This window comes from Canis lupus, chromosome 10 (assembly GCF_003254725.2).
Source record: "Canis lupus dingo isolate Sandy chromosome 10, ASM325472v2, whole genome shotgun sequence".
NCBI lineage: Eukaryota > Metazoa > Chordata > Mammalia > Carnivora > Canidae > Canis > Canis lupus.
This window is the reverse complement of record NC_064252.1, coordinates 64,163,062-64,189,823: the sequence shown is the minus strand read 5'-3', so window position 1 is coordinate 64,189,823 and position 26,762 is coordinate 64,163,062. Positions and strand designations below refer to the sequence as shown.

The 26,762-nt window shown below is 35.8% G+C and overlaps 1 protein-coding gene across 10 annotated transcripts in view; it reads left to right on the top strand.

Annotated features, from left to right (window-relative positions):
* LOC112673404 (WD repeat containing planar cell polarity effector) overlaps positions 1–26,762 on the top strand; it is a 424,409-nt gene that overhangs the window by 76,390 nt on the left and 321,257 nt on the right. The window contains exon 1 of one of the 10 annotated variants that reach the window (XM_035721689.2): positions 8,153–8,295. The exons of the other annotated variants lie outside the window; for them this stretch is intronic. Within the exon in view, the coding sequence (XP_035577582.1) occupies positions 8,239–8,295 (57 nt within the window). The 5' untranslated portion in view covers positions 8,153–8,238. Of the gene's footprint in view, positions 1–8,152; positions 8,296–26,762 lie in introns of those variants that run through there. 10 annotated transcript variants of the gene reach the window in all.

Genomic DNA, 26,762 nt, shown 5'->3' with positions numbered 1-26,762 from the left:
TAAGCCACCTTAAATAGTGATATAGAAACAATTACTATATAGATTTTTAAAGGCAAGTTGTTTTTAAACTTAGTTGCTTTTCAAAAGAGTACTTACTACAAAGCTACTGGAACATAACCTTTTAATAGAATGCCTTGCTTCTATTTAGAATAACAATAAAAATGAAGTTTTTAGAGTATTTAAGAAATAGGGAATACTGGGATGCCGGGTGGCTCAGCGGTTGAGCATCTGCCTTCATTCAGCTCAGGGCATGATCCTGGAGTCTTGGGATCGAGTCTGGCATAGGGCTTCCTGCATGGAGCCTGCTTCTTCCTCTGTCTGTGTCTCTGGCTCTCTCTGTGTGTGTCTCTCATGAATAAATGATTAAAATCTTAAAAAAAGAAATAGGGAATACAAAGCATGTCCTGAGTCACTGAAGAAGTGATTTATTAGCTATTATCTACCTATCTGTTCATCTATCAATAAATGACATTATTTACTAAAATTGTTGGTTCTCATTCTCTGATTGCCTGTAGATAATAGTTCCAACTATTAGAAAGAAATGCACTACTAAAAATTAGCTTGATAATACTTGGAGTAATCAAAGTATTACTAGACATAATTTTTAACCATCATTTGTGGAGCAGACTTTATTCAGCATACTTATTAGCTTATTCTTACTATATGTTATAGAAGTTTTGGCAATGTGAAAGAATTTTAACTGCTTTTACCTTGCTATATATGTATAGTTTTTACTTCAAGTGAAAAGAGGGGTTTTAGTTGTCAAAAATTAGCAAAACTGCAGTGAGATAACTGTTTTCTATACAAGTGTAAATTGTGAGTTCACTGTCTTAGAAGAAAAGACAAATAAAAATAATAATTGCATATATTTGGGAAAAGCTTCACCTCTTATCAAATACTATTTTTGCTAAAAAGAGTTTTCCTTTAAATATTTCAGCAACAGGGCAGCCTGGGTGGCTCAGTGGTTTAGCGCCGTCTTTGGCCCAAAGCCTGATCCTGGAGACCCAGGATCGAGTCCCACATCGGGCTCCCTGCATGGAGCCTGCTTCTCCCTCTGCCTGTGTCTCTGCCTCTCTCTCTCTCATGAATAAATAAGTAAAAATTAAAAAAAATATTTCAGCAACAGATGATGAAACAATATTCTTTAGCAGTTTATAAGTTCTGGGTGACTTGTGTTCAGGAATTGCAAAGAGGAAAATTGAGAAAAGTCTGAGAAATAGATACAAGTCCATGATTTTTTTAAATATTTGTTTATTTGAGAGAGAGAGCATGGGGAGGGGTGGGCAGGGGGATAGGGAGAGAGAGAGTCCTCAAGCAGACTCCCTGCTGAGCACAGAGCTGGATGTGGGGCTCCATGCCAGGACCTGAGATCATGACCTGAGATGAAATCGATCCAGCTGCTTAACCAACTGAACCACCCAGGTGCCTCCAGCCCAAGAATTCTAATGACTAAGCCTATATTGTTTGAAAATATCTACACTAACCACAGAGTTATTTTGCATCTCACCTCATATATCTCAGTACAAAATAAAAGTGATTTCCATGAATAAATAATTTACTTTTCTTAAATGTTACTTCATTAGCAGTGATAGGATTCTGACTCTCAGAACCATTGGAGAGTGAAATTCTATCAGACTAGTTTCATCTTTTCTGCTAGCTTTACTACTTTAAAAACTGTAAACCCTTAATAAATTGCTGAAATCTTGTTAGTTTGAAAATACATGTCAAAATAGTATGTGCTTTAAAAATATTTTCCTTGAATGAGACATGAATGAATGCTTTTAAAGGAGGTGTTGACACTAGTGATTTTGATGATTTGTATTAAGCTATAAGGAAAATATACAGGATGATGTAGTATATTTAAAACAGACTTATGTCAGTAATATATGCTAAAATTGTTGGGGTATAGAAATCATCTTCATAGCTGGACAACCTTGCTTGCATGAATTTCTCTCCCTTTGAGTACCCAAAGCAATTTGTCAAAAGTGAATTTTTAATTTTTAAGTGATGGTTTAAAGTATGTTAAGATGAAAGGCTCTAAACTCAAGTAGATTACAGTGATATCTACCAGATAGTCATATTTCTCAATGTCTTATTTTTCTACATTAGCATATTAGTAAACCAGTTCATATGTAGTGAGTTGATTTTTATTTTTTTATTTTTTATTTTTTTAAAGATCTTATTTTATTTATTCATAGAGACAGAGAGAGAGAGAGGCAGAGACACAGGCAGAGGGAGAAGCAGGCACCACACAGAGAGCCCGATGTGGGACTCAATCCCGGGTCTCTAGGATCATGCCCTGGGCTGCAGGCGGCGCTAAACCGCTGTGCCACCGGGGCTGCCCTGATTTTTATTTTTAATGAATTATTTTATTTGAGTGTCATTGGCACATGGTATTACATTAGTTTCAGGTGTACAACATAGTGATTCCACAAGTTCATACTTTATGCTACCTTTTTTAAAGTTTAAATTCAGTTAGCCAACATATAGTACATCATTACTTTCAGATGTAGCTTTTTAGTGATACTTTCTGCTATCTATGTTCACCACAGTGTAGCTACCATCTGTCACCATACAACACTATTACAAATGTCATTGACTATATTCCTTATGCTGATCCTTTTATTCCCATGACTTATTCATTTCATAACTGGAAATTTGTATCCCCCACTTTCTTTCACCCATTTTGCCTATCCCTCCTAAACTCCCTCCCCTCTGGGAACCGTCATTTCTGTGATTCTGTTTTTTGTTTGTTGTTTCAGATTCTACATATGAGTGAAATCATATGGTATTTGTCTTTTTTTCATCTATTTCACTTAGCGTAATACCCTCTGGGTCTATGTTGTTGCGAATGGCACAATCTCATCTTTTTTTTATGGCTATAAAATATAAGTACACACACACACACATGCACACAGCCCTTCTTCCTTATCCATTTTCTAACAATGGATGCTTGGCTTGCTTCCAGATCTGGACTATCATAAATAATGCTGCAATAAACATAGGGGTACATGTATCCTTCCAAATTAGTTTTTTTTTTATTTGTATGGAGTAAACACTCAGTAGTGGAATTATTGGATAATATGGTATTTCTATTTTTAATTTTTTGAGGAACCTCCATTTTGTTTTCCACAGTGGCTAAACCAGTTTACATTCCCACTGACAGTGTGTGAGCGTTCCCTTTTCTCCACATTCTTATCAACAACATTTGTTATTTTTTATCTTTTTGATAAATGCCATTCTGACAGGAGTTAGGGGATATCTCATGGTTTTGATTTGCATCTTCCATCTTTTTTTTTTTTCTTCCATCTTTTCATATTTGGTTGGCCATCTATGTGTCTTCTTTGGACAACTGTCTCTTCAGGTTCTCTGACCATTTTTAATTAGATTACTTGGAGTTTTTCTTAGTGTTGAGTTGTGTAAGTTCTTTATGTTTTGGATATAAACCCCTTATTGGATATGTCATTTGCAAATATCTTCTCCCATTCAGTAGGTTGCCTTTTTGTTTTGTCTTTGGTTTCTTTCTTTGTGCAAAAAAACTTTTTATTTTTATGTAGTCCCAGTGGTTTTACTTTTGTTTCCTTTTTTTTTTTTTTTTTTAAGATTTATTTATTTATTCAGAGAGAGAGAGAGAGAGACACAGACAGAGGGAGAAGCAGGCTACTTGCAGGAAGCCCGACTTGGGACTCAATCCCGGGTCTCCAGGATCACACCCCGGGCTGCAGGCGGCGCTAAACTGCTAGGCCACCAGAGCTGCTCTACTTTTGTTCCCTTTGCCTTAGGAGACATGCCTAGAAAAATGTTACTATGGCTGATGTTAGAGACATTACTGCCTGTGTTCTCTTCTAGGATTTTTATAGTTTCAGGTCTCATATTTAGGTCTTTAGTCCACTTGAGTTTATTTTTGCCTGTGGTGTAAGGAGGTGGTCCAGTTTCCTTCTTTTGTATATACCTGTTATTTGCAAATAGTGATGATTGAATTTCTTTGCCAATACGGATGCCTCTTAGAGTCAGTTTTTATTTTTACACCTTATTTGGGATTCCATATGTCTAATTTTGTAATTTCACATGTTACTTTAAATAATGTTATTAACAGTTTATAAGTACTTGGTCATATATAATTGACAAATTGATTATATTTTACTTGATTAAAGGCAGGAGTCTGGATTGAGGTTCCTTCTTAGCATTTTGAGTTAAACTTTTGAATGCAGATCATGTTCTTTGAAATTTAAGCCTTACTTGACCTTTGTGAAAATTTTTAAAATTCTTGTTTCTTTGAACATAGCATATAGTGATTGCAGATTTATCATACTCAGATTTTGCCATTGGGGGACATACCTTCTTATTTAGCAGAGATAAAACATTCATTCATTTGACAACAAATATTTATAAAACATCTACCATGTTCTATAAGAGTAATTAAATTACCTATCAGGGCACAAGTCAATTTCAGTCTTGTGGGGGACACAGACAAGTAAATAGGTAAATCTAAGTATGTAAATTGATGAGTACTGTGAGTGAGGAATATACAGGGTACTCTGAAAGTACCTGTAGTGGAATTAGGTTTGGCCATCTAACCAAATCTTAGTGGAGTCTGGTATTGGGGAAAGCTTCCTGGAGAAAGTTTTGGCTAACCTGAGGCATAACATGTATAAGGGTTAGCCTGAGGTGAAGTGTTAAAAGGGAAAAAGATGTGGGGGTAGCTAAGTGTATTTCACATAAAGTATGTACAAAGGAAAGAGGAGCTAGAGAATGTGGCATGTCTCATGGGACTCTAGAACTTCAGTGTTCAGAGATGAAGCCGGAGGTGTGAGCAAGGACTATTTCATGCATGGTCTTAGGTATTATTGGAATTTCATCCTTAGTGCGATGGAAAGTCATTAAGGCTTTTCAGAGAAATGACATGATTCTTGTTGCTGTTTGGAAGGGTTTTGCTGACAGAAGGAAGAGTGGGTTGGGAGAAGTTAGATTAGAGACAAGGATATAAAGTGTAAGGACATTCTGGGTAATTGGTTGAGATGTGTTTGAGCCATAAACTATTTTGGTAGCAGTAGAGATGAAAAGAACTAGATGAATTTATGAAATTTTAACTAGTAACAGCAACAGAGTTGGTAATTGATAAGATGTGGGGTATGTGGAAGAAATAAATAGTAGTAAAGGTAACACTCAAGTTTCTAACTTAAGTAACTAGGTGGATAGTGCTTCCATTTAATGTGATTGGGATCATGGAAGGATTCAGAAAAGGAAGAATATGGATTCAGTTTTATAATGGTGAACCTCAAGTTAATGTGGAAGATGGGTAATAGGAGGTGGATATATAAACAAGCTGCTCAGGAGAGAAATGAGGGCTGGTGACTAAAAGTCATCAGCATGTAGGTAGTATTTGGAATAGATGAGGAGTTTTGCAGGGAGGGTATAAAGAGATCTCGGAGGACTCTTGAGTAGGATCCTGAGGAATCCAATATTTAAGAGATGGACAGAGGAAGAACCAGTGAAAAATACTGAGAAGCAGCAATTGGAGAGAGGTAGGTTGAAAATGGGGAGAGTGCTGGGTCACTGAAACCAATGGATGAAAGTGATTAAAAAGGTTATCAGGCAGTGAGAGTAGAAATATAATGGTAGAAAATGCACCCTATATGGGAAATTCAGATGAAGTGCTGTGTGATTTCAGATGAAGGAAAGACTCTCTGGCTAGGGAACAGGAATGCTTCATGGAAGAGGTTGCACCTGAAAAGCACATTTAAAGAAACTCCTGAATGGCAGGGAATATATTCCAGGTAAAGCGGCAACATAGTAAAAGGTAGGAGAGTATGAGGCTTTAGAAGTAACAAGTCGTATGTTATTTAGCTACAGTTCTAGGGTTGGTGTTAGAGGTAGTACTAGAAAGGTAATGGGGAAATGAATATGAAGGCCATGATTGACATGCTGAAAGCTCTATGCTCTTGGCAATAGGAAGCCATAGGAGGATTTTAATGAAATCAGAATGATTTCATTCCTTTTAAGACTGTAGCATACTTCATTGTATAGATATATCACATTTTGTTTATCCATTCATCAACAGTGTATTCTTTAGGGATACATATATAGGTAGTGATATATTTTGGGTAAAGGAAAGTAACCCAAAATTCAGGGTGCAGGTCACGTCTGGAGGAGAGAATGGGAGGGATGTGACTTGGGGATGGGGTGCGAGTGTTTTACGGTACTGGTAGTGTTCTGTTTCTTTTCTATTCTTTTTTTTTTTTTTTTTCATGAGAGACAGAGAGAGAGAGGCAGAGACACAGGCAGAGGGAGAAGCAGACTCCATGCAGGGATCTCGATGTGGGACTCGATCCCGAGTCTCCAGGATCACGCCCTGGGCTGAAGGCGGCGCTAAACTGCTGAGCCACCTGGGCTGCCCTAGTGTTCTGTTTCTTAAACTGAATGGCGAGTAAAGGATATTCATTTTATTCGTTAAATAGCTTATATGTTTTATACTTTAGTATGTATATTTCACAATTAAAAAAAATTAAAGTGATCATGGCAGTACTGTAATTTTCAGTGTCTTGTAAATAGAATGATATAAGATTCGTTATCTGATAAGATTAATCTATCAGTAGGTTAGGTTGGGGCAAAAAGAGGTTCTTTGGAGAGATTACTGAAATAGTCCAGAAAAGGAGTACAGGGCCAGAACCAAATCAAACTGTAACACTGGAGAAGATTAATATAAATCAGGAAATTAATATAAATCAGGCAAAGAAATCAAGAGTATTTGTGAACTGGTGGGACAGGGTGGAGTGGAGGTTGTTCATTTTCAGTGTGCTTTCTTTCCTTTTTCTCACAGTGACTTTATTATCTAAAGTCACTTGTATTGAGCCTCCCCCTATTCCCTTGGTCTTACTCAACAGAAGACCTCTCTTCATTCTTCATTAGGAAAAAAAATAAGTTATCAAGCTTTACACTATTAAGTAAAAGTGTTTTACTTTTTTGGTCCCTACCTCACATAAAAGAAGCATGAAGAGTCTGAGATTTTACCTTACTTGCAGTCTACTAAGTTAGCCAGTTTCATGGAAGCTGGTAGAAAACATGAAATTCCTGGGTCAGAGTGAAGGTTAGTTTTTATTCATAGCAATAGAGTGAAGTATTAGCATTTTTTTTCTAATCCCCAGTTTCTTTAGTGTGACATAAAGAGTGCCAGATGATACCTGTACGTGCAGTGGGTTGTATTACAGAAGAGCTTAGGGAACCTAAACTTTTTGTAATGGGAAGTAAGCATGCCTGCCCTTTGCTCCATAAGAAACATTACCTCTATTTTCCAGGGCTATTTGTTATCCTTGAAGAGATCGTCTAGAACAAAGGGCCCTCAGTACCTCTTTTGCAGAAACCTGAGAGATTTATGGACAATTGTCTCCCAACACCTCAGAACATCTTAATATTTATCCTTCTTTCATTTCTATCAATCTCAGAAATATATCATTTCTTTTCATAGCTAACACTTCAACTTTGATTTTTATCCTCTTCTCTCTTGACTTCTGAGGTCTTATATCATGGCTATGTCTTCTCAGATCTTTATCAAATATTTATTGAATATTATGATACAGTGTGAGATGTTACAAAGCAGCTTTATGTAGCACTTACGTTAGTTAAGGTACTCAGATAAGTAAAAGAAATATTGAAGATTATCTTAGAATAGGATAAACTCGGTAAAGTTAAAATAAAAAAGAATGACGTGGAAGAAACTGGGATTGGTCCTATTTTACATAGTGATCATTGCAGAGACTTTTAGGAAGAAGTGACCTATGCACAGAGATCTGAATTATGAGAATCAGATTTCCACATAAAAGAAGAGCACAAAAACTCATAGGAATAAGATTGATATTTTTTGAAAAACAAAAAGAAAGCCCATGTTTCTGGATGGTAGTGAGCTAAGGAGGACAGTGGTAAATGATGAACTTAGATAGGTCCAGATTACTAGATTCAGATGACAAGACATTTGAATTTTATTTGGTCTATAACCTTTGTTAGTCCACTATATCTTTCTTTTAAATTATAGATATTTTATGGGCCTTTTCCTGTTCTAAATAACTTTTTGAAGAGATGCCATTACTTCCCATTCTTTTCCAAATTCTATAGAACCAAAGAATTAAAAGATAAATTCTCAACACTGTTGGAAGACGAAATGGTGCCATCAGGAATTGTGAGGAATTGACAGCCTGAAGGCTGGAAAATGACAGCCCAGAATGGCACAGAGAACAACTGTGCATGAAAGGAAAGCCTCAAAACTTTCAAGTTCTTGGTAATGGGGGTAATCATTTCAAGGTATGTGCCTTAAATAGGAAGACAGTATTTCTCCTTGCCCAGTTCTTTCTCCTCAAATCATTCACAACACATGCATTCTCTATTCTTTCCTCTCTCCCTTTCTCTCTCTGACACACGCACACAAACCCCCCCCCCCACACACACATACATACACACACATGCACATACTAAGGATAGCATTTGTCTATTTCTGAAATTCAAAACCATTTGTAAGGTAAACTACCTACCTGAGGAAGGCTTCCACTGTGGCTGTAGGGACATGAGAAAAGAGTAGAACGTGAAGTAACTTGGGAGGACTTATCTATGTTACAGAAGCGTACAGGAGGAAAAATGAAAGACAGTCCTGCCCAGGGGGAAATATGTTAGAGTACTCACAATCAGAGTAAAACTGTTTTCCTCTGTTTTTGTCACTTGGAGCCTTCTCAGCTTACCCACACATCTTAATGTGGCTCTGGCCACTTAATATACCAGCAGTCAGCCTTCCTGTATAGGAAAGAGACTGAATGGGGGAAATATCTGTATGGCTATAGAGAAAACCTGGGCCAGCTGTGTGTATACTCATCAACTTAGATTTTTGTTCATAAATATGAATGGACAGCCAAGGATCATCATCAGACACTTAAGAAAACCAATGCAGGAAAAGAAGAGCGAAGATGAACAAACCACTGATTTGGATGAAACATTTAATTCAAAGAACAGAAGAACATATAAAATATATTCTAACCAATAATTTTTGAGAGATTCCAGAAGATAATGGAACAATTCAAAAGAAGCAATGAGCAAATGATCTTTGAAATTAAACATATGATTTAAGGTTTAAAAAAATACAGGGAAGGCCCCTGGGTGACTCGCTTAATTAAGGGTCTGCTTTCAGCTCAGATCATGGTCCCAGGGTTCTAGGATTGAGCCCTGCATTGGTCTCCCTGCTTATTGAGGAGACTGCTTCTGCTTGTGCTCTCTCTGGCTCATGCTCTGTCTCTCTTAAATAAATAAAATCTTCAAAAAGACGAATAATAAATAAAATAGAGGTATTTGGTTCAGTTAGTAGAGCATGCAACTCTTGATCTCAGGGTTGTGAGTTTAAGCCCTACATTGGGTGTGGAGCCTACTTAAAATTTAAAAAAATCTATTTTAATATTAATATGTTATAATAAAATATAAAATTAAATTAAAAATAATTTAAAAATTATATATCATTGACTTTTGAACAGTGTGAGGACTAGGCATGCCGACCTCCTGCACAGTTGAAAATCTTTTTTTTTAAAAGATTTATTTATTTATTTATTCATGATAGAGAGAGAGAGAGAGAGGCAGAGACACAGGAGGAGGGAGAAGCAGGCTCCATGCTGGGAGCCCGACGTGGGACTCTATCCCGGGACTCCAGGATCGTGCCCTGGGCCAAAGGCAGGCGCTAAACTGCTGAGCCACCCAGGGATCCCACAGTTGAAAATCTGAGTATAACTTTTGACTCTCCTTGAAACTTAATTACTAATAGCCTGTTGTTGACTGGAAACCTTACTGATAACACACACTGTTGATTAACACATATTTTATATGCTATGTATATTACATGTATGTATATGTTCTTACAGTAAAGTAAGCTAGAGAGAAAATATATTAAAATTGTAAGGAAGAGAAAATATATTCACAGTACTGTACTGTGTTTATTGAAAAGTCTGGTATACGTGGACCTGAGTAGTTCAAACCTGTGTTGTTCAAGAGTATGTCTTCTCTATATTAGAAGAGCAAAACAATGTAATAGATCTAACTACAGACTGAAATAGTAATCTGGAAGATAAAATCAAAGAAATATTAGAGTTAAAAGACAAAATGTGGGAGAGAAACTAAGCCATGGAAGGTCAATCCAGACAATGCATTGTAACTAGAAATTGAGAAATAAAGGTTGTCCCCCCCGCCCCCCATATGTAGCCATGTGGCCTTAGGGGACTGTTGGTATTTATGATTGCGATGGGCCTCTGGACCTTGTTTCAACCAGACTCTCTATTTTTACAAGTTTTATATGTTAGAGTTAGTGTAGTATTTTATTGAAGGAAAAAGTGGTCTACCAGGAAAAAATGTCTGAAAATTAGTGACATATGGGATAAAGCTCAGATTTGCTGTGTTTTATTCAAAGGTCTTCACAGTTTTACCACAACTTGTCTTTCTAGGGGGAGTGAAAGAAGATTACATAGAAAGGATAGGGGCCAACTCACATAGGGGTATGTAAGGCAATATAAAGACTTTAAGACCTATGGAATGAGAAGTTTTTGAAGAGATTCAGACAAATAAAATAGTCTAATTTTTGTATATTTAAAAAATTTAAATTAGCTATTATATACTATGCATTATATATTAAAATTCTGAAAGTATTTTATATTTCTATGGGAAATGGATTATGGCTCAAAAGTTGAAATGCAAGATAAACTGGTGTTCTAAACTGAAGAGGTAATAATTGGGATACAAAGAAGATTTATATATTCTAAAATATATTAGGATATGTTTTAGAAGAAGGTGAGCCAAGGGGCAGCCTGGGTGGCACAGTCCATTAAGCCTCTGATTCTTGGTTTTGGCTCAGGTCATGATCTTGAATCATGAGCTTGAGCACCGGGTCAGTCTCTGTGCTCGGCACAGAGTCTGCTTGAGAGTGTCTCTCTCCCTCTTCTCTTACACCTCCTGTTTGTGTTCTCTCTCTCTCTCTCTCAAATAAATAATAAAATAAAAATTAAAAAAAAAAAAAAAAGCTGAGCCAAGAAGGGAAAAGTTAACATGAAGGTGGTGAATGATAGTAAGAGAGATTTGAAAGAGTGGGGTTTTTTTTCCTTTCTCCTCTCTTCCTTTCTCCCTCCTCTGTCACCTTTTCCCCCAGCCTCTCCCTACCTTTTAGTAAAACAGAGAATATTTCTTTTGTAGTCATAATGTACTCCATTTTGTTGGGAAAGGAAAGGAGTTGGTGGTAAGACTGGAAAGGTTGCCCACATTCAAAATGAATTGCTTATATATTTAATAAAAGGATAATCAGAACTTTAAAAAAATAAACATTTGTTATCCTCATAGTTTATCTGTATCAGATATTTAACAATGGCTTAGATAGGCAGTTCTGGCTCAGGATCTCTCAAGAGAGTGCAGTGATCTGATGGCTGGGCTGGAGCTGGTGGATCTAAGTCCCGGGAGGCATATGGTTAGCAAGGGGGTACTGGTTGTTGCCAGGGGGCCAGCTCTCCCTCCCCAAAGTGTTCTTCTTCATGGGCTGTTTGAATATCTTCACGGCATGGTTCTGGCTGTGCCCTCTCCCCCTGGCCTCGGGGTGACAGGCAGCTGCAGAGGAAGGTTCTGAGCCTCATGGGCAGCTGTGGCACCTGGAACATGGGGCAGAGCACTCAGAACTTTTTAAAAAATGATTTTAAATACCCTACAATGAAAGAAGCATGTACTGACAAAAATGATGGACTTGGGGATTAAAGAAATTTGGAAAATAGGAAAATACTACCTCATATGGTTGCTCTTAAGGTCTAACTAAGAAAATGCATATAAAACACCATACAGTAGACACTCTGGCTGAAAAGAAAACTTCTTTCTTCTTGATCAAACATAAGATAAGTTACTTTAAAACCTTAGAGATGTTTCAAACTTGTTGAAGTTTAAAAACAATACAATTTCTAAGGGAAAATTATACATATTTCCTTATTAGCATAATCACTGATTTACATGTAGGAGGTTAACAGTGCAAATTTAGTTTTCAGGAATTGACCATTGCTTTATAAGAGTATTAAACCTTTTATTGGGGCAGCCCTTGGTGGTGCAGCAGTTTAGCGCTGCCTGCAGCCCGGGGTGTGATCCTGGAGGCCCAGGATCAAGTCCCACATCGGGCTCCCTGCATGAAGCCTGCTTCTGTCTCTGCCTCTCTCTCTCTATCTCTCTCTCTTTGTGTCTGTCATGAATAAATAAGTAAAACTCATTTAAAAATTTAAAAAAATAAACCTTTTATTGAATATCTTTAATTTAAAATGTTTTTTGAGTACGCCACATATTGAATAATTTGTAACAAAGTCATGCCATAAAACTGATGTTTGAAATAACTCATATAAGTGTACATTGGAATATTTATGGAAGGGGATGCATAGTTAAACCAGTGTTCATGCCAAATCCACCATGCACTCATATGTATTGAGCTATACTGTTAAAAAATATTTTGTAATTAAAATATGTATACCACCAAATTTTCTTTGTTAGAAAATAACTGACATATAATATTTACTAACTACTGAGAAAATAGCAAACTCTGCTTTGAATACCTAGACACCTTCTCATTGGCTGGCACCATCTGTGACAAATTCTGAACTGTACTGTTTACAGACACACAGCTGCAGTCTGAGTTGGCACCAAAACCAAGTATTGACGCTGTGCTCTTTGCAGCCCTAGCCCTGTCTAATTCCTCTGGAAGGGAGGAGATGGGAGAAGAGGTTGCAAATGCAGGAGTGATGAGAGTAATTGATAGTTTATGTCTCTTCTCTCTTAAGAAATAAACCCTCCCCTTGTCTCGAAACTCCTTTAGCTACCACTCTTTTTCACCATCCACATTTATGGCCTCAACTACATAATTGGCTCCTAATATTTTTATTTTTATTCTAGAACTCATTCCTGAGCTCCATTGCTAGAGTTGGGTGTTTAATGTCTACCTAATGCTTTAAGTTAGCTTAACAGTCTACAGAATATTCATCTTCTAATAATAAATGCTAACTGTGGGCAGCTCGGCAGTTTTGCACCTATTTTTAAATGCCAGATGACATCATGGAATGTTGCAAAGTCAAAGTGGTGAATTATCCCCAAAAATCCTAGTTGTATTTCTAATAGAAAATATTCTTTCATGGAGAGTGCCTGTTGAAGTAGTGTGATTAGCTGCTATTACAGTGGTTAAACAGACCAATTGAATCAGAATAAAGGATGCCTACCAAGACACTAAAGGCAGGAGTGAGTGAAGCACCAGAGATGAAGCATTTATTCAGTGTTCATTGTTTTTTCCATCTGCCTGTGTGTTCTGAATAAACTTAGGAAGAGGTGGGAAACTTTTTAAGTCAAAATGGCACGCATACATAGTATAGAAGGTCAGAGTTCCATAAGGTTCATCACTAACAATGCATTTGCAATGCCATTTGCATTTCTCAGCACTCTCCTTGGCAACTACTTCCAATTTTTTAGGTATTTTTTCCGATGTTACCTGAATGTTTGTAAGCAACATGCATACTTATTCCTTCATTTTGAAAATGTTAGTTTTGAACATACTAACTTCTTACTTTGGGAGAGAACATAACCTCCACCTTAGCACTTATCCCCTCCCATACATACTTCTCCCCATTCTAGCACAGATATAATGTAGTGTTTGGTTAATCCAAATTATGTGTCTACAGTATTCTAAGCATATATAATCAAGATTTAGCAATGTGACATACTAAGTTTATATTTTTCTTGTATAATTTTTTGGATTTTTTCTGCAGTTAATAATTGCCTTACTTTTCAGATTTGCTTGTTTTTTATAGACCTATTATTTCCTCATCCCCAACTTCCCCAGTTAGAAGTGCAAATCTTTTAGTAAATCTGTATGCATCAGGTAATCTCATACTTTTATCTTTTCTTAGCAATATTCTTCTTGGAGTTTGCTATCTTCCTTTGGTCTGCCTGAGATACAGTTATCCTTGTATTTCCCTTTATTGCTATTCTGGAAATCCTTTTTCCTTGTTCTTGTGTTGTATCCTTTATTTCCTGGATCCCATATTGTCCTCTTTCTTGGTTTATTGTATCCTTTCGTGGGACACATCTTCCAGTAATTTCCTGTAAAAAAAAATGCACAATAATTAATTTTTGAGACTTTGCCTCTTTGAACATCTTTATTCTAATCTCATACTGATGCAAGAGTTTGACTATGTATAGAATTATAGGTAGGAAATAATTTTCCTTCAGAAATTGAAAGCAGTAGTACTCCTTTGTCTTCTAGCTTCCAGTGTTGCTATTGAGAAGTCTGATGTTTTGATCCTTTATAAGTGACCTGTTTTTGTCACTGTCTTTTTTCTTCTCTGGAAACCTAAGATTTTAGTTTATTTTCAGTGTTTTGAGATTTCTTAATGATGTGTCTGGGTGGGGGTGTGAGTCTTTTGTAAATCATTGTGTTAAGTACTTGACAATTTCTTTCAACTTAGTAGCTCATGTACTTCAGTTCTGGGAAATTTTCTTATATTATTTCTTTGACAATTTCTTCCCTTCTTTCCATTACCTCTGTTTTCTTCCTTAGCCATATATGTAATTCAGGATTAATCTGACCAATTCTCCAATTTCTTTTTCTCTGTACGTGTGTGTGTGTGTGTGCGCATATGAGAACATGTGTGTAAATATGCATTTCTTTTTTTATTTCTAGGAGATAACCTCAACATTATTTTCTAAGTCTTGTTTTGAATTATTTATTTTGGCTCTCATATTTTTATTTCCAAGAGTTTCTTTCTTCCCTCTTTTCAGAGTAGCTCTCCTACTGTCAGTAATGTTTTATTTCTGAAGTAGTTGCTCTGATGAAACCTTTCAAGAGTCAGTTTACAGTTTTCTTCTATGGTAGGAGGGATTGCCCAGCAGTGCTGGCAGAGGAAGGCACCTAGAAGTCTTAAGTGTCATTTACATAGAATTTCAAACAGATCCCTTGTTTTCAGTCATAAGCACAGGTATTCTTTTAAAAGTACTTGGTGCCTCCAGTTTCTGGAGGCTCAGTGCATGATCTCTTCAGCTATGTGCCATCTACCTTCCATATGTACTTGGCTTTCCACTTTTTTTTAATCTATTGTCAGTTACCTCTTGTCCATCTGGTTTTTTACTCTCCAAAATTTTGTTGCTAACTATTTTGTTGTCTTCTAATTCTCTTTGGCTTGTTTTCTTTTTATTGCTTATTGTCCTTTTAGTGTGGATTTGGAAGGATTTGAGGGTACCTATATGTGCTCAATCCCCTATCTTTATTGGGATGGTCCTCTATATAGAATTTTTGCATGTGTTGCCAACTTGATTGGAGCTGGTTGTGCTACCAAAAGAAATCAATCAAGCATTGACATATACATATACCATGGTATATACATATACCATGTTTGATTCTAATTTACCATTGATTTAATATCAAACTCTGATAAAAAACCAGCACTATATTAAATGTTGTATACATTGATTATAAGATACATGAAGTTTCAGAAACCATCTAATGTGAATCATACAGTAGATGTGACCTAGTCATATGCTGGATATTCATTTTCTCAAAAGAGGTCTCGGGTTCTAAAAATTAATTTTTGTGGCTGGGATCATGTTAGGCTGTTAGAATTAATAATGTCTGTAGTTTCTTCCTTGGATATGGTTCTATTTTATTTTCCATACTCCGATGTAATTGTATTCATTGCTTTTCTCTCTCCATTACCCTATGCCGCACTGTTATGACCTCCTCAAGTGCAAGTTCTTGGGGGGGTTTCTTTTTCTTTTTTTTAATTTGAGAGAGAGAGAGAGCACGCACACGTGCAGGAGAAAGGAGGGAAAAGAAGTAGACTCCCCACTGAGCAGAGAGCCCAACATCGGGCTTCATCCCAGGACCCTAAGACCATGACTCCAGCTGAAGGTAGATACTCCGCCGACTGAGCCACCCAGGCACCCCTCTTGGGCATTTCACAATGCCTGGCCCAATTTGGCACTTGGTAGATGCTTTGTAAATATAGGTTGAACGAAACTAAAATAATTAGAAGATGAAATGATATCCAGTGAAATGCTAAAATAATGAGTATATTTTTCTTTTCTAATATTTGAAATCAGGCTATATTTTATGGATATTGAATATTCAGGAAAAGAAAGCTGACATTTATTGAACACTTATCATTTGCCACGTATTTTCAAATACATTATTCTGTTTACTTCTCGGTAAGATAGGATCCAGTCTGAAAAACGTGGTAACATTTTTATGAATTCATGATTTGTTTGGGCTTTAGGGTAAAATATGATCACAATTTAGAATATTCCTTGTTTTATTGCACTGATTTTTAAATATCAGTAATTTTCTACTCATTAGGAATTATTAACATTTTAAGCCATGATGATGTATGCCTGTGTTAAATATATTAAGGTGAAATTGATCCCTCCTCAGGGGAAGTTAGTGGGTTATTCACAGCCTTCATTTCACTAAGAGAAGGCTGTTGTTTTCCTAAGTTACCTTGGTTTTCCATTCAACCACTGAAACAAAATACTAAAAGTATTATATAAGTGATAACGCTGTGACAAACCATTAATAAAGGTGAAAATAAGCAATCAGAGAAGAAAAGAGTGCGAAGGAAGATCCAATCACAACATAAAAGGATTCACTGAAGAATTTTTATAAACTGGGAGCTTTTAGGACTTGTTTACATTTCAGTAAGAACTTACAGAAATTGAGCAGCTGAGAACTTAATGAGAGCCCCTATCAAATAAAGGTAGTAAAGATAGAAATAAACCTCTGATACAATGCAGTAACTTAAAAAGAAGACCTTAATGTATTTAACTTTCAGCTGTAAAACACTAATAATTTATTTTGGATCTTATTTTTGGATTTGTGAAGTTTGTTAAGTAAATACTGTAAAGATTCTTTAGTGCTTAAGAAATACCAGTTTTAATCAGATGTTTTAGATGTATCAGTTTACTTACAAACCATTGATATACTAATTAAAAATAATCCTTAAATAGTCATTCAAGTAACTTCCTCCAAGGGCTTTCTAAGCAAAATAAATTAAATTTGGCCAGAAAATAGGCTTCATCTGTATCTTTCGCCATGGATTAATTATACAAGTCTAAATTGACACCTGTCTCAGGTGCTTAAGCAGAAGCTTTACTAAAAGGCTCTATTTAGCATAGTATTTAGGCAAAGGGAGGTAAGTAGAAAGAGCACCACACGGATAATCTGTGGACAGGAATTCTAGCCCTTAATTGTTCCTGTAACAAGCTAACTGAACTTGTACAAATTACTTTACCTCGCTAGACCTCAGTTTTCATATCTGTAAATTAAGAGATTTAGAGTCTATCAGGGTTGATTTGGGTTGGGGGAGGGGAGGCAAATGGACTCCTTGAAGAAACAAACTGCTGTTCCCTGCCCAGAAAAATTCTTTTATGCACACCATACACATGCAGGTAAATACATGCACAATTTTTAGTACATTAATTTCAGAGGGCTCCTGTGAGGATTACATAATAATGAATATAAAATGCATCGAGTAGATATTTAAAAATATTATACTCTTTTTATGTCCCTACATTGGGAGGGTTTTTTAGCTTAAAGCCACAGAAGAAGGTTTTTCAGGTCTCTTTTAGGGGACAAAAAAGATTTTAAAGTATACAACTATCAAATTGCATGAAATATTCCACTTTTTATAAGAGGCCATTTCTTTCAACAGTTACTAGGGTTTGTTTTTTAGAGGAGGGGGTGGCAATCTGTCATCAAAGTGTTGACAAGTGAAATCTGACAAGGTTGAGGTGGTATAGCTGGAGGCCACTTCAAAATTTTTCACTGTCTTTTCTATTTGAAGAGAAAGGATCTCTATCTTTTTTCATTCTTGCTCACTTTGCACAGTCTTTGATTTATATGCTTTTTAAAACAGTAAATCTAAATTGACAAATTATTTCGGCAGTTACCATTGGTTTAGATAAGAGCATTTCAGTGTTCTCTTGTTTTTAACTCAGCTCTTTAGGAATTATTCCTGAAATTCAGTTTATTCTCTCCTCAGAGTCCCATTTCTTTCTATCCAAGTATAGCAATAGGCTATATTTATGGAATTATAATCTAGATTAATTATCATGATTACATTGCCAAAATTTCTGTTTTCCTTGTCTTTTTATTGTTGTGATTGGAATACATCCTAAAGAGAAGTATTAAGTCCATATTTCTGTAGATAAGAAAGGTGAATACATATGGTAAAGGTGGTGGTAGGCAAAGATTATTTTATTGTTATTATTTGCATACGTAAGCATACCTTTTTCTCTCTCCCCCCCCCCCCCGCCCTAAAATGCCTTGTATAAGCCATTGCAGTTATTTTGCAAGGTCATGGAGAAAATGTACTTCAACTAGATAAAAATCTCTTTGGAATAATGGAAATGGTATGCAGCAAAATATTCAAAATGAGCATCAGCAAACAAGATGTTTGTATTAACAGGAACCTAGAAAATGGCTATGCAAAGGTCAACACTGATCTTTAAATATTAGTGAAATTTAATTTGTTTCATGTAATGAGTAGAAAGAAAAGGAAACAGGCCACAATAAAGAAGCCATTGATAAATTGTCTAAATGTCAAAACTGCTTGCAGTATGGAAAATGTTAAATGGACAAAATCTTTTTAACTGAATGAATTAAATAATTTAAACAACACCCTAGAGAAATATTTTCCAAAGTTAAGTATAACAGGAGATTTTTTTTTAATAACAGGAGATTTATAAAGATTTTTGCCACAATATATTTTTTTAATTTATTTTATTTTTTAAAAGATTTTGTTTGTTTATTCATGAGAGACACAGAAAGAGAGAGAGGCAGAGACAGAGGCAGAGGGAGAAGCAGGCTCCATGCAGGGAGCCCGATGTGGGACTCAGTCCTGGGTCTCCATGATTACAACCTGAGCCAAAGGCAGATGCTTTAACCACTGAGCCACCCAGTCATCCCTGCCACAATATATTTTGACAAAGTGAAGGGTCTCCTACTTTTCTTTCTAGGCATAGAATTTCCTCTAAATTCTTATAGGAAGAATGATGCATAGTTTTTCCTGGAACATAAGCATCTGTTGCCTTTTGCTTCATCTAGAAATAGCATCATCTGACCAATTTTGAGCAGCTGTGAAGAACCACCTCTGCCCAGGGCATTTGTGCAAAGCATTAGTTGAGTGGAGTTCAAAAAGCTTTCTGTTAGCTTACACTCAATTTTGAAAACAACATGAATTCTATATTCTTTTATTTTTTCATCTATAAAGTAGATGAAAACTTTTTTAAAAGGGCTAAATATGTCCAATTTCCATAACAAAGGATTAATATTATTAATACTCAAGGAAAGGTATAAAGAACTCAATAGAAAGATGGACAAAGATAGGAACAAGTAATTTATAGAAGAAACAAAATTGTTTAAAAGTACATGAAAAGGTGTTTGAGATCTGTAATAAATGGAAAAATGAAACCAAAAACTAGGAATCCAATTTTCACCTACCAGATTGGCAAAAGTGTAAAACTTTGATAATTCTCCATGTTATTGAGAATATAGGGGAAAAGATAATCATGTTATTGGTAGAAATGCAAGTTGGCACAGTCATCTTGGAGGCCAGTTTGACATTACCTATCAAAATGTAAGATGTTTTCATGGTATTATTCATAAGGCAAAAAGTAGAAACAGAATGTACATTAAGGAAATGGTTAAGTAAATTATCACTATCCAGTGGAACATCTTGCGGTTATTAAAAACAATGAAGTAAATCAGTGTATGCTGACAGAGAATATCCATGCTGTCGTGTTCAGTGAAAAAAGCAAATGGAATGTATAGTAAAATCTTGTCTTTACAAAAACACAAAGCAAGGGGATCCTTGGTGGCTCAGCAGTTTGGCGCCTGCCTGTGGCCCAGGGCGCGATCCTGGAGTCCCGGAATCGGGTCCCGCGTCGGGCTCCCGGCATGGAGCCTGCTTCTCCCTCCTCCTGTGTCTCTGCCTCTCTCTCTCTCTCTATGTCTATTATAAATAAATAAATAAATCTTAAAAAAAAACCACAAAGCAAGTAAGTATGGATGTGGACATACTGAAGTACATCAAGAAAATCTAGAAGGCCACATGCCATGCTGTGCAATTGCTCTGTTCAGAGTGGAGAGGGTAGCTGGGAAGGGGAACATAGTCATTTCAAAATCAAATATTTCTATATTTGCATTTTTTTAAACCAGTAAGTATGCATTACTATTATAATTTAAAAATCCAAAAGGAAACAAAAGACCAGACAGTGTCTAATGGATTTAAAAGTTTCTCTCTTCATTTTCTTGTACACTTTTAGGTGGTATAGGTTGTTTTAGAAATAAGGACATTATAGACAGTGTTTTTATTTTTACTTATTTTTTTTGTTAAAAGACAGTGTTTTTAATATTGCTTTGTGCTTTTGTATTTTGCCTTTACCATATAATTGGTTAGTGTTGTTAAATCTAAAATTTTCTAAGTTAAAATACTATCTTTTTGCATTTATTAAATACTTGCAGTGGGTGCTTATTAGCAAATAAATATGTCCTGAATATTAGCACTTAATGTTTAGGTTGAAAAGGTGTTCTAGACTTCTGAACTGATCAAATCTTGATATACTGTGAAATAACATGTATGATATAATCTAGAAAAGGTCTAGATACATTAAAATAATAATTTAATAATAATATTTGAAGATAAATGTCACTAAGGGAGCTAGGACATTTATGTGATAACTGCTGTTTGAATAAAATTAAAGGATAAAAATTTCAGTATTATAGGCAATTACTTATGCAATACCAACTAATAATGCTCAGTGCTTTTCATCTTCAAAGCATTATACAGCATTAATTAATCCTTACAACATTGTTACAAATGTAGGTCAATATCATTATCCCTATTTTTGTAAGTGGGGAAATTGAGGCAGAGAGATTAAATGGTTTGGGGAAAGTTTGTCATAGCCAGATTAAAATTGAGGCAGTTTTGGCTTACAGCCCAGCGTTCAGAGCAGTAGAACCACACCTTCTTTAGAAGACTTAATCGGTGTGTCCTTGATAAAACTTTACTTCTCATTAAACTGTATTGAGGTCATCTCTACATTGAAATTCAGAAACAAGTTTGATCATCACTATATAACCATTTAAAAAACCACATATGCTGTTTTCTCTTCCCTGTTTTTCCTGACACTGTTGTCCTTTTTTTTTTTTTTTTTTTTTTTTTTGACATTATATTGTCTTAATCTCTTTTTCATTGTTTTTCTTTTGGAGATTTACCAAAATATCTATTTTTGACTTTATTTTTCTTTTGGGATCTTATTCAGTGGTTTTTAACTTTCTATTCAGAAAATCCCAAAATAGTTTTTGGTGCAGTCTAGGTCCCTTTTCTGTGTTTCTAACTACCAGCTAGACATTTCTACCCATATCTACTTTTATACCTTAAATTTCCACTGTGTCAAAAACTCAGCTAACCTGCATTGGCAAAACTTGCTCCTTTTCTAGCTTAACCTGTTTCTATGTATATTTTAAGCCAACTCCTCTTCCTGAAACTAAAATAAACCAGGTGGGAACAGGTCTGTGTAAGGGGTTCTTGTGAAGTGAGTGTGGCTAAGAAAAATGATATTTGTGAGTCCTTCACCAGAGTAAAGAAGCTAAATCACAGTCTAAGGAAGAGGAAGTGCCAGAGTTACAAAAACTGAGGGGCAAAGGAAAAGTAATATAGGAGACCGAGGAACCAGGCCAGTGGCTGAGAGGATTGAGGTGTGTGGATTGAGTAGTTGAGGCAGTCGTGAGCAGAATGTACTGGTACCATTTTACCTGGCACAGGATGAGAGAGACAGGCCTGCTCTGCGGAGCCATGTTCAAGGCAAGGGTCACTGAGCAGTAGCCAGATCCCCATTCCTTGGTGGTTACTCCAGATTCTTCCGTCTTTCTCACTTCCTTCTTTCTCACATATGCTGTTGATTCTTTCTTCAAAGGGTGACTTTAATTCTTTTTATTTATATTCCAATTGCTACCATCCCAATTCAAGTTCTTGTTACTGAATATTAATGTTACCTGCTACTGTATTTCTTTTCAAACAGGTCACTTGTATCATTCCTTCATTCCCACCTGAACAGTGAATCTTCCAACAACAATTCTGATCTGTTACTTTTTCTGAAATCCCTTACCAGATCAGAAACTTGTCACTATTCCTCATAAGCTACCAAGCACATAAGATGTGAAGTCCTGGTGGCTAAGTATGGCATTCAGACTTTCTTAGTGTGGCCCTGATTTCTCTCTTGTATTTGTGTACCAAACCAATTGCTTATTATTTCTCAAATAAGGCTTGCAAACTTGTGCTTTTGTATATTATTCCCTCATTCTTAATCTCTCATCCTCTCTCAAAATTGAACAATCCTCAAACACCCTTCTACTTTATAAGAACATTTCTTTATTATCAAACTAGAGCATCTACTGAGCACCCCTGGCCCTTTGTTGCTAAATTAGCACTTACCAGAAACTTTGTATTCTTTTTTTCTGGATATTTTATCTGCTGCACTGGATTATAACTGTTTGATAGTAGAGACTATCTACTTTGTAGATAGATTTACTTTGTAGTAGATTTACTTTGTAAATCTTTGTATCTAGGATTCATGGTAAAATGTCATATACCTAAAGTGCTCAAAATATTGATGATATTTAATTTAATGTAGTTTAATTGATAATTTATATAATTAATATCATGGGACTCTGAGGTACAAATGACTCACTGTTTCTAACACTCTAGTCTTCTGTTGTGGGTTCAGTCAAAACTTGAGGTCTTTTTTTTTTTTTTTGAGACTCCTGTGTCCTTTTACACAAATTTTTATCATTGCTTAATCATTTGATTTGGTGTTGAATACCTCAAAATGTTTTTTAAGATCTTAATTTCCAATAATGTGACATTGCTTAAGTATGTTCATGCATATGCTTAGCAAGTATTAATATAATTCTGGTTGATGGCATTGACAAGAGATTATAGGGGAATACGTTGTATTTTTTTTAAAGATTGTATTTATTTATTGATGAGAGAGACAGAGAGAGAGAGAGGCAGAGACATAGGCAGAGGGAGAAGCAGGCTCCCTAGTGGAGCTGATGCAGGACTTGATGATCCCCAGACTCCAGGATCACGACCTGAGCCAAAGGCAGATGCTTGACTGCTGAGCCATCCAGGCATCTCAAATACATTGTATTTTATGTAATTTGAAAATTACCTATTGAGGATTAAAACACCAAATACAAGTAAACTAATGGTTATCTTAAATTTATGCTAATATTTAGTTGTCCTTATTTTTGTATGTTTTGAATTGGTGACTAGATATTACTCAGAAAGTCTATTGGTAATAAATAGCAAGTATCCACTCTAAGTTTGTGCTCAACAAAGACTCCCTTCGGCTCTGATACACATTTATTTTAAGTATCTTCTTGGCACCAGGTATCATTTATCTTTGTTAAACCACAGCAGTGTCTTCTCTTTGTTAATTCTTTCCTTTCCCATCATATTTTACATTAGGGTTTTTATTTGCCCACAGGCTTCCTTCCCAAAGCAGCCAAAATAGCTGACTTCAGAAACCAGGGAAGACAAGTATACTTTTTTGCAGATGTACTTAGTGGCAAGAAATCTGTACCTCTAAAACATAGTTTTTATTTTTCAAAAGAAAATTATCAAAAACAAAACAGGTTACAACATCTTAGCACAGCTTTTTATTTTGCATGTTACTTTCTTAAAATTTAGTCTATATGATAACAATTATTCTTAAGGCAAATATATATTAATTGTTTACAATATAACCTGTTTTGGGGGGAAGGCTTTAAACTTTTTAAAAATGTAAGTAAAAAGAAGGCTCTTTAGTATACTCTCATCTTTGTCCTCAAAATTTGGGTTATCACTGGTTCTGCTCCCTGTAGAACAATCATCCAGATTTAGGTCAAGATTGATTTAAATCATGCTTCTTACTCTCTTATGGAGACTGGAAGTTTAGATTCAGTATGGCCTTCTGAGATATCTGGGATTGTCACCAGCTGCTGTACAAAATTAAACAGAAAATTGTAAAAATGTAAGAGTTATTTTAAGATTAAAAAGTAGGGGCATTTTGTTGTTGTTTAGGTTTTTCCTTCTGTTCTTTTCATTTGGATAATTCTTTGCTATATTTTCTATTCATTCATTCATTCTTTAATATTTCCCTTAAACGGCTACTTTTGTTCTAGTTCTAAGTCATGCATTGGATTTTATTCCCAGAAATTCACAAGGGCATTGAGCAGGGGCAGCGTTTCTCAGCCAACTTTTTTAGGCACTCCCTATTTCTCTACCTTTTTAATCCCTGCTCACACCCCAATCCCACAATGCAGAATCCAGCATTCTTCTGAAATTCTTTTCTTCCCTCCTTCAAAACAACTATTTATGCGCTAATACAATATTTAAATAATACAAGCTCAGTCTTGACTACTTCCTCCAGGCAGATTTTTCAAACAAGGAAATTACCAGCATTCTTTTTAACTGGTGGCATTCTTGAGTAGGATGCAAGATTTAAAGATCTGCGTTTTTTTTTAAAAAAAAAAAAAAACCTACACAGTGTAAAGATAGCAGGATATCTTGAGGACTAAAAAGTATATTGACTTGTGGTCCCCTCTCATCATGCCCATGTAGTTATTATCATAGATTTTTTTTATAAGGTTGTTTTATTTACTCCACTAATTCTCTTTAGTTTTATATGGTCTTACTAGCAAATATTTAAAGTTCAAGGGAAAAGAAGGAGGAATAACTCACATTTGACTGTCTTTGGCCTGCCTGTTATAGCATGACTCCTGCAAAACTCCTCCTTAATTATAATATATTTGGGGGAGTCTACAGCCATTGTCACATGTGCTCATAAACAAGTACAGTCATTTACTAGTGGACATTTGGTATTTTCTTCTCCCTTTCCTCACCTATTATTTGCTAGCCTTGTTCCATCAACTGATTATTGCTGATATTTCTCCAGGTTTTATGGCTTACTCCTTGGCTACCATGTCTACTTTTGCTGAGTGTGATTCCATTTTATCTGGATTCCATCACTCTTGCTGAGTATGTTAATCCAAAGGGCTGCCAGTCCTGCTTTCTTTCTGCTGGGTATTATCTCCTGTAGCCACTGCATTACCCTTTTGCCAAATGTTCCCTCTGGGGGCCATAAAGAAGTCCTTTATAAAGCAAAACGTCTTTCTCCCCCTTTCTCCTGTATTTTTTAGTAGGAAACTGGAGCAATGTTGTTTATCTATCAGAGCATTTTGAGGAATAGGGCAGTTTTCTCAGCCTTCACACCCCATTGAGACTAGACATGAATCCTTGATACTAAGCTGGAAGACAAGCCAGATCATAGACTCAAACCTGCAATATTCTCAGGATTTCTCTTTATGCCCAAATACCAAGGGTCCTGGCCTTTGCATTTGACATTTGAAACTCTCCATGGACCTCAGTTTGCTTGTTCTCCCCCAAATGCTGTAATTTCTGAGTACTTTAGGACTTTCAGATTTAGTACAAATATGGGCAGTGGATCTGTTTAGTTGTTTTGTTTTAGATTTTATTTATTTGACACAGAGCATGAGCGTGTGCACATAAGCAGGGGGGTGGCAGGCAGAGGGAGGGGGTAAGGGAAAGAGAGAAGCAGACTTCCCGCTGAGCAGGGAGCCCATGTGGGACTCGATCCCAGGACCCTGAGATCATGACCTGAGCTAAAGGCAGATGCTTAACTGACTGAGCTACCCAGGTACCCTGAATCTATTGGTTTTCAAGTTAAAAGCACTCCTGCCTTTTAGAAATAGTATGGATTACAAAGACAGTTATTCCTTACTCTCCATTTCTGTTATCAGGGGAAAGTTGACAAATTATTATTGAATTGATTTAAATTGAAAAACAGTTTCAAATGCAGTCTGCTTTTGATATATAAGTAAAGGTATGGCCATTTTGGCTTTAGCTATAAATTTTTTTCATATTGAATTTGCATAATAAAACTTCTTTATTTAGCTACTCTAAGCTAAATTTCAGCCTTGTCTTTGCCCACATTGTGATAAATTCTAATTATTGGTGTCTGAGTAAACACTAAACTGAAGGATGTGAATTTTTATTTTGTAGTGTAGTCTGAATTTGTGACTTGTGTTCCTCAATATCAGAGGAAATATGCTCCTGTTCATCACATTCTCTCTCTGTTGTTAGTGAAATATTAATCCATTTGCATGTCCTAATTCAGGTACATCCTCTTGTACCTGAATTAGGTACACAAGGAGATGTTTTCCTCCTCCACAAGGAGATGTTTTCCCTTCATAAAACCCCTAATGTACTTTGTACTTATTCTTTTATCCCTTTCACCTTGTGAAATTACTATCTGAGGTGAGAGATTGTATGAAATACACTTCTTGTGTTTTTTTTCTATATAAATTTGTATAAAGCTAGACCTATTGAGCAGTAGCAACGACAATGGTAACAATAAATTAATTGAATAAAAGTACCCTTTAAATAGTTCTGAGGTAGATACTTCATTATACCCATTTTATATCTGGGAGAACTTAAATTATGTCAGTTGTCCCAGTTAGCTAGTAAACTGAGAAGTTAGAATAAGAAACCAGGCATTTTGAATCTAGAATCTATACATTAAGCTTACTAAATGCAAATAAATATTTATTTAGTTTATTAAATGTTTCTTTAAACAAACATTCCAGGCTTCATCCATCAAAATGAGAAAGGGTACAGTTTACATAT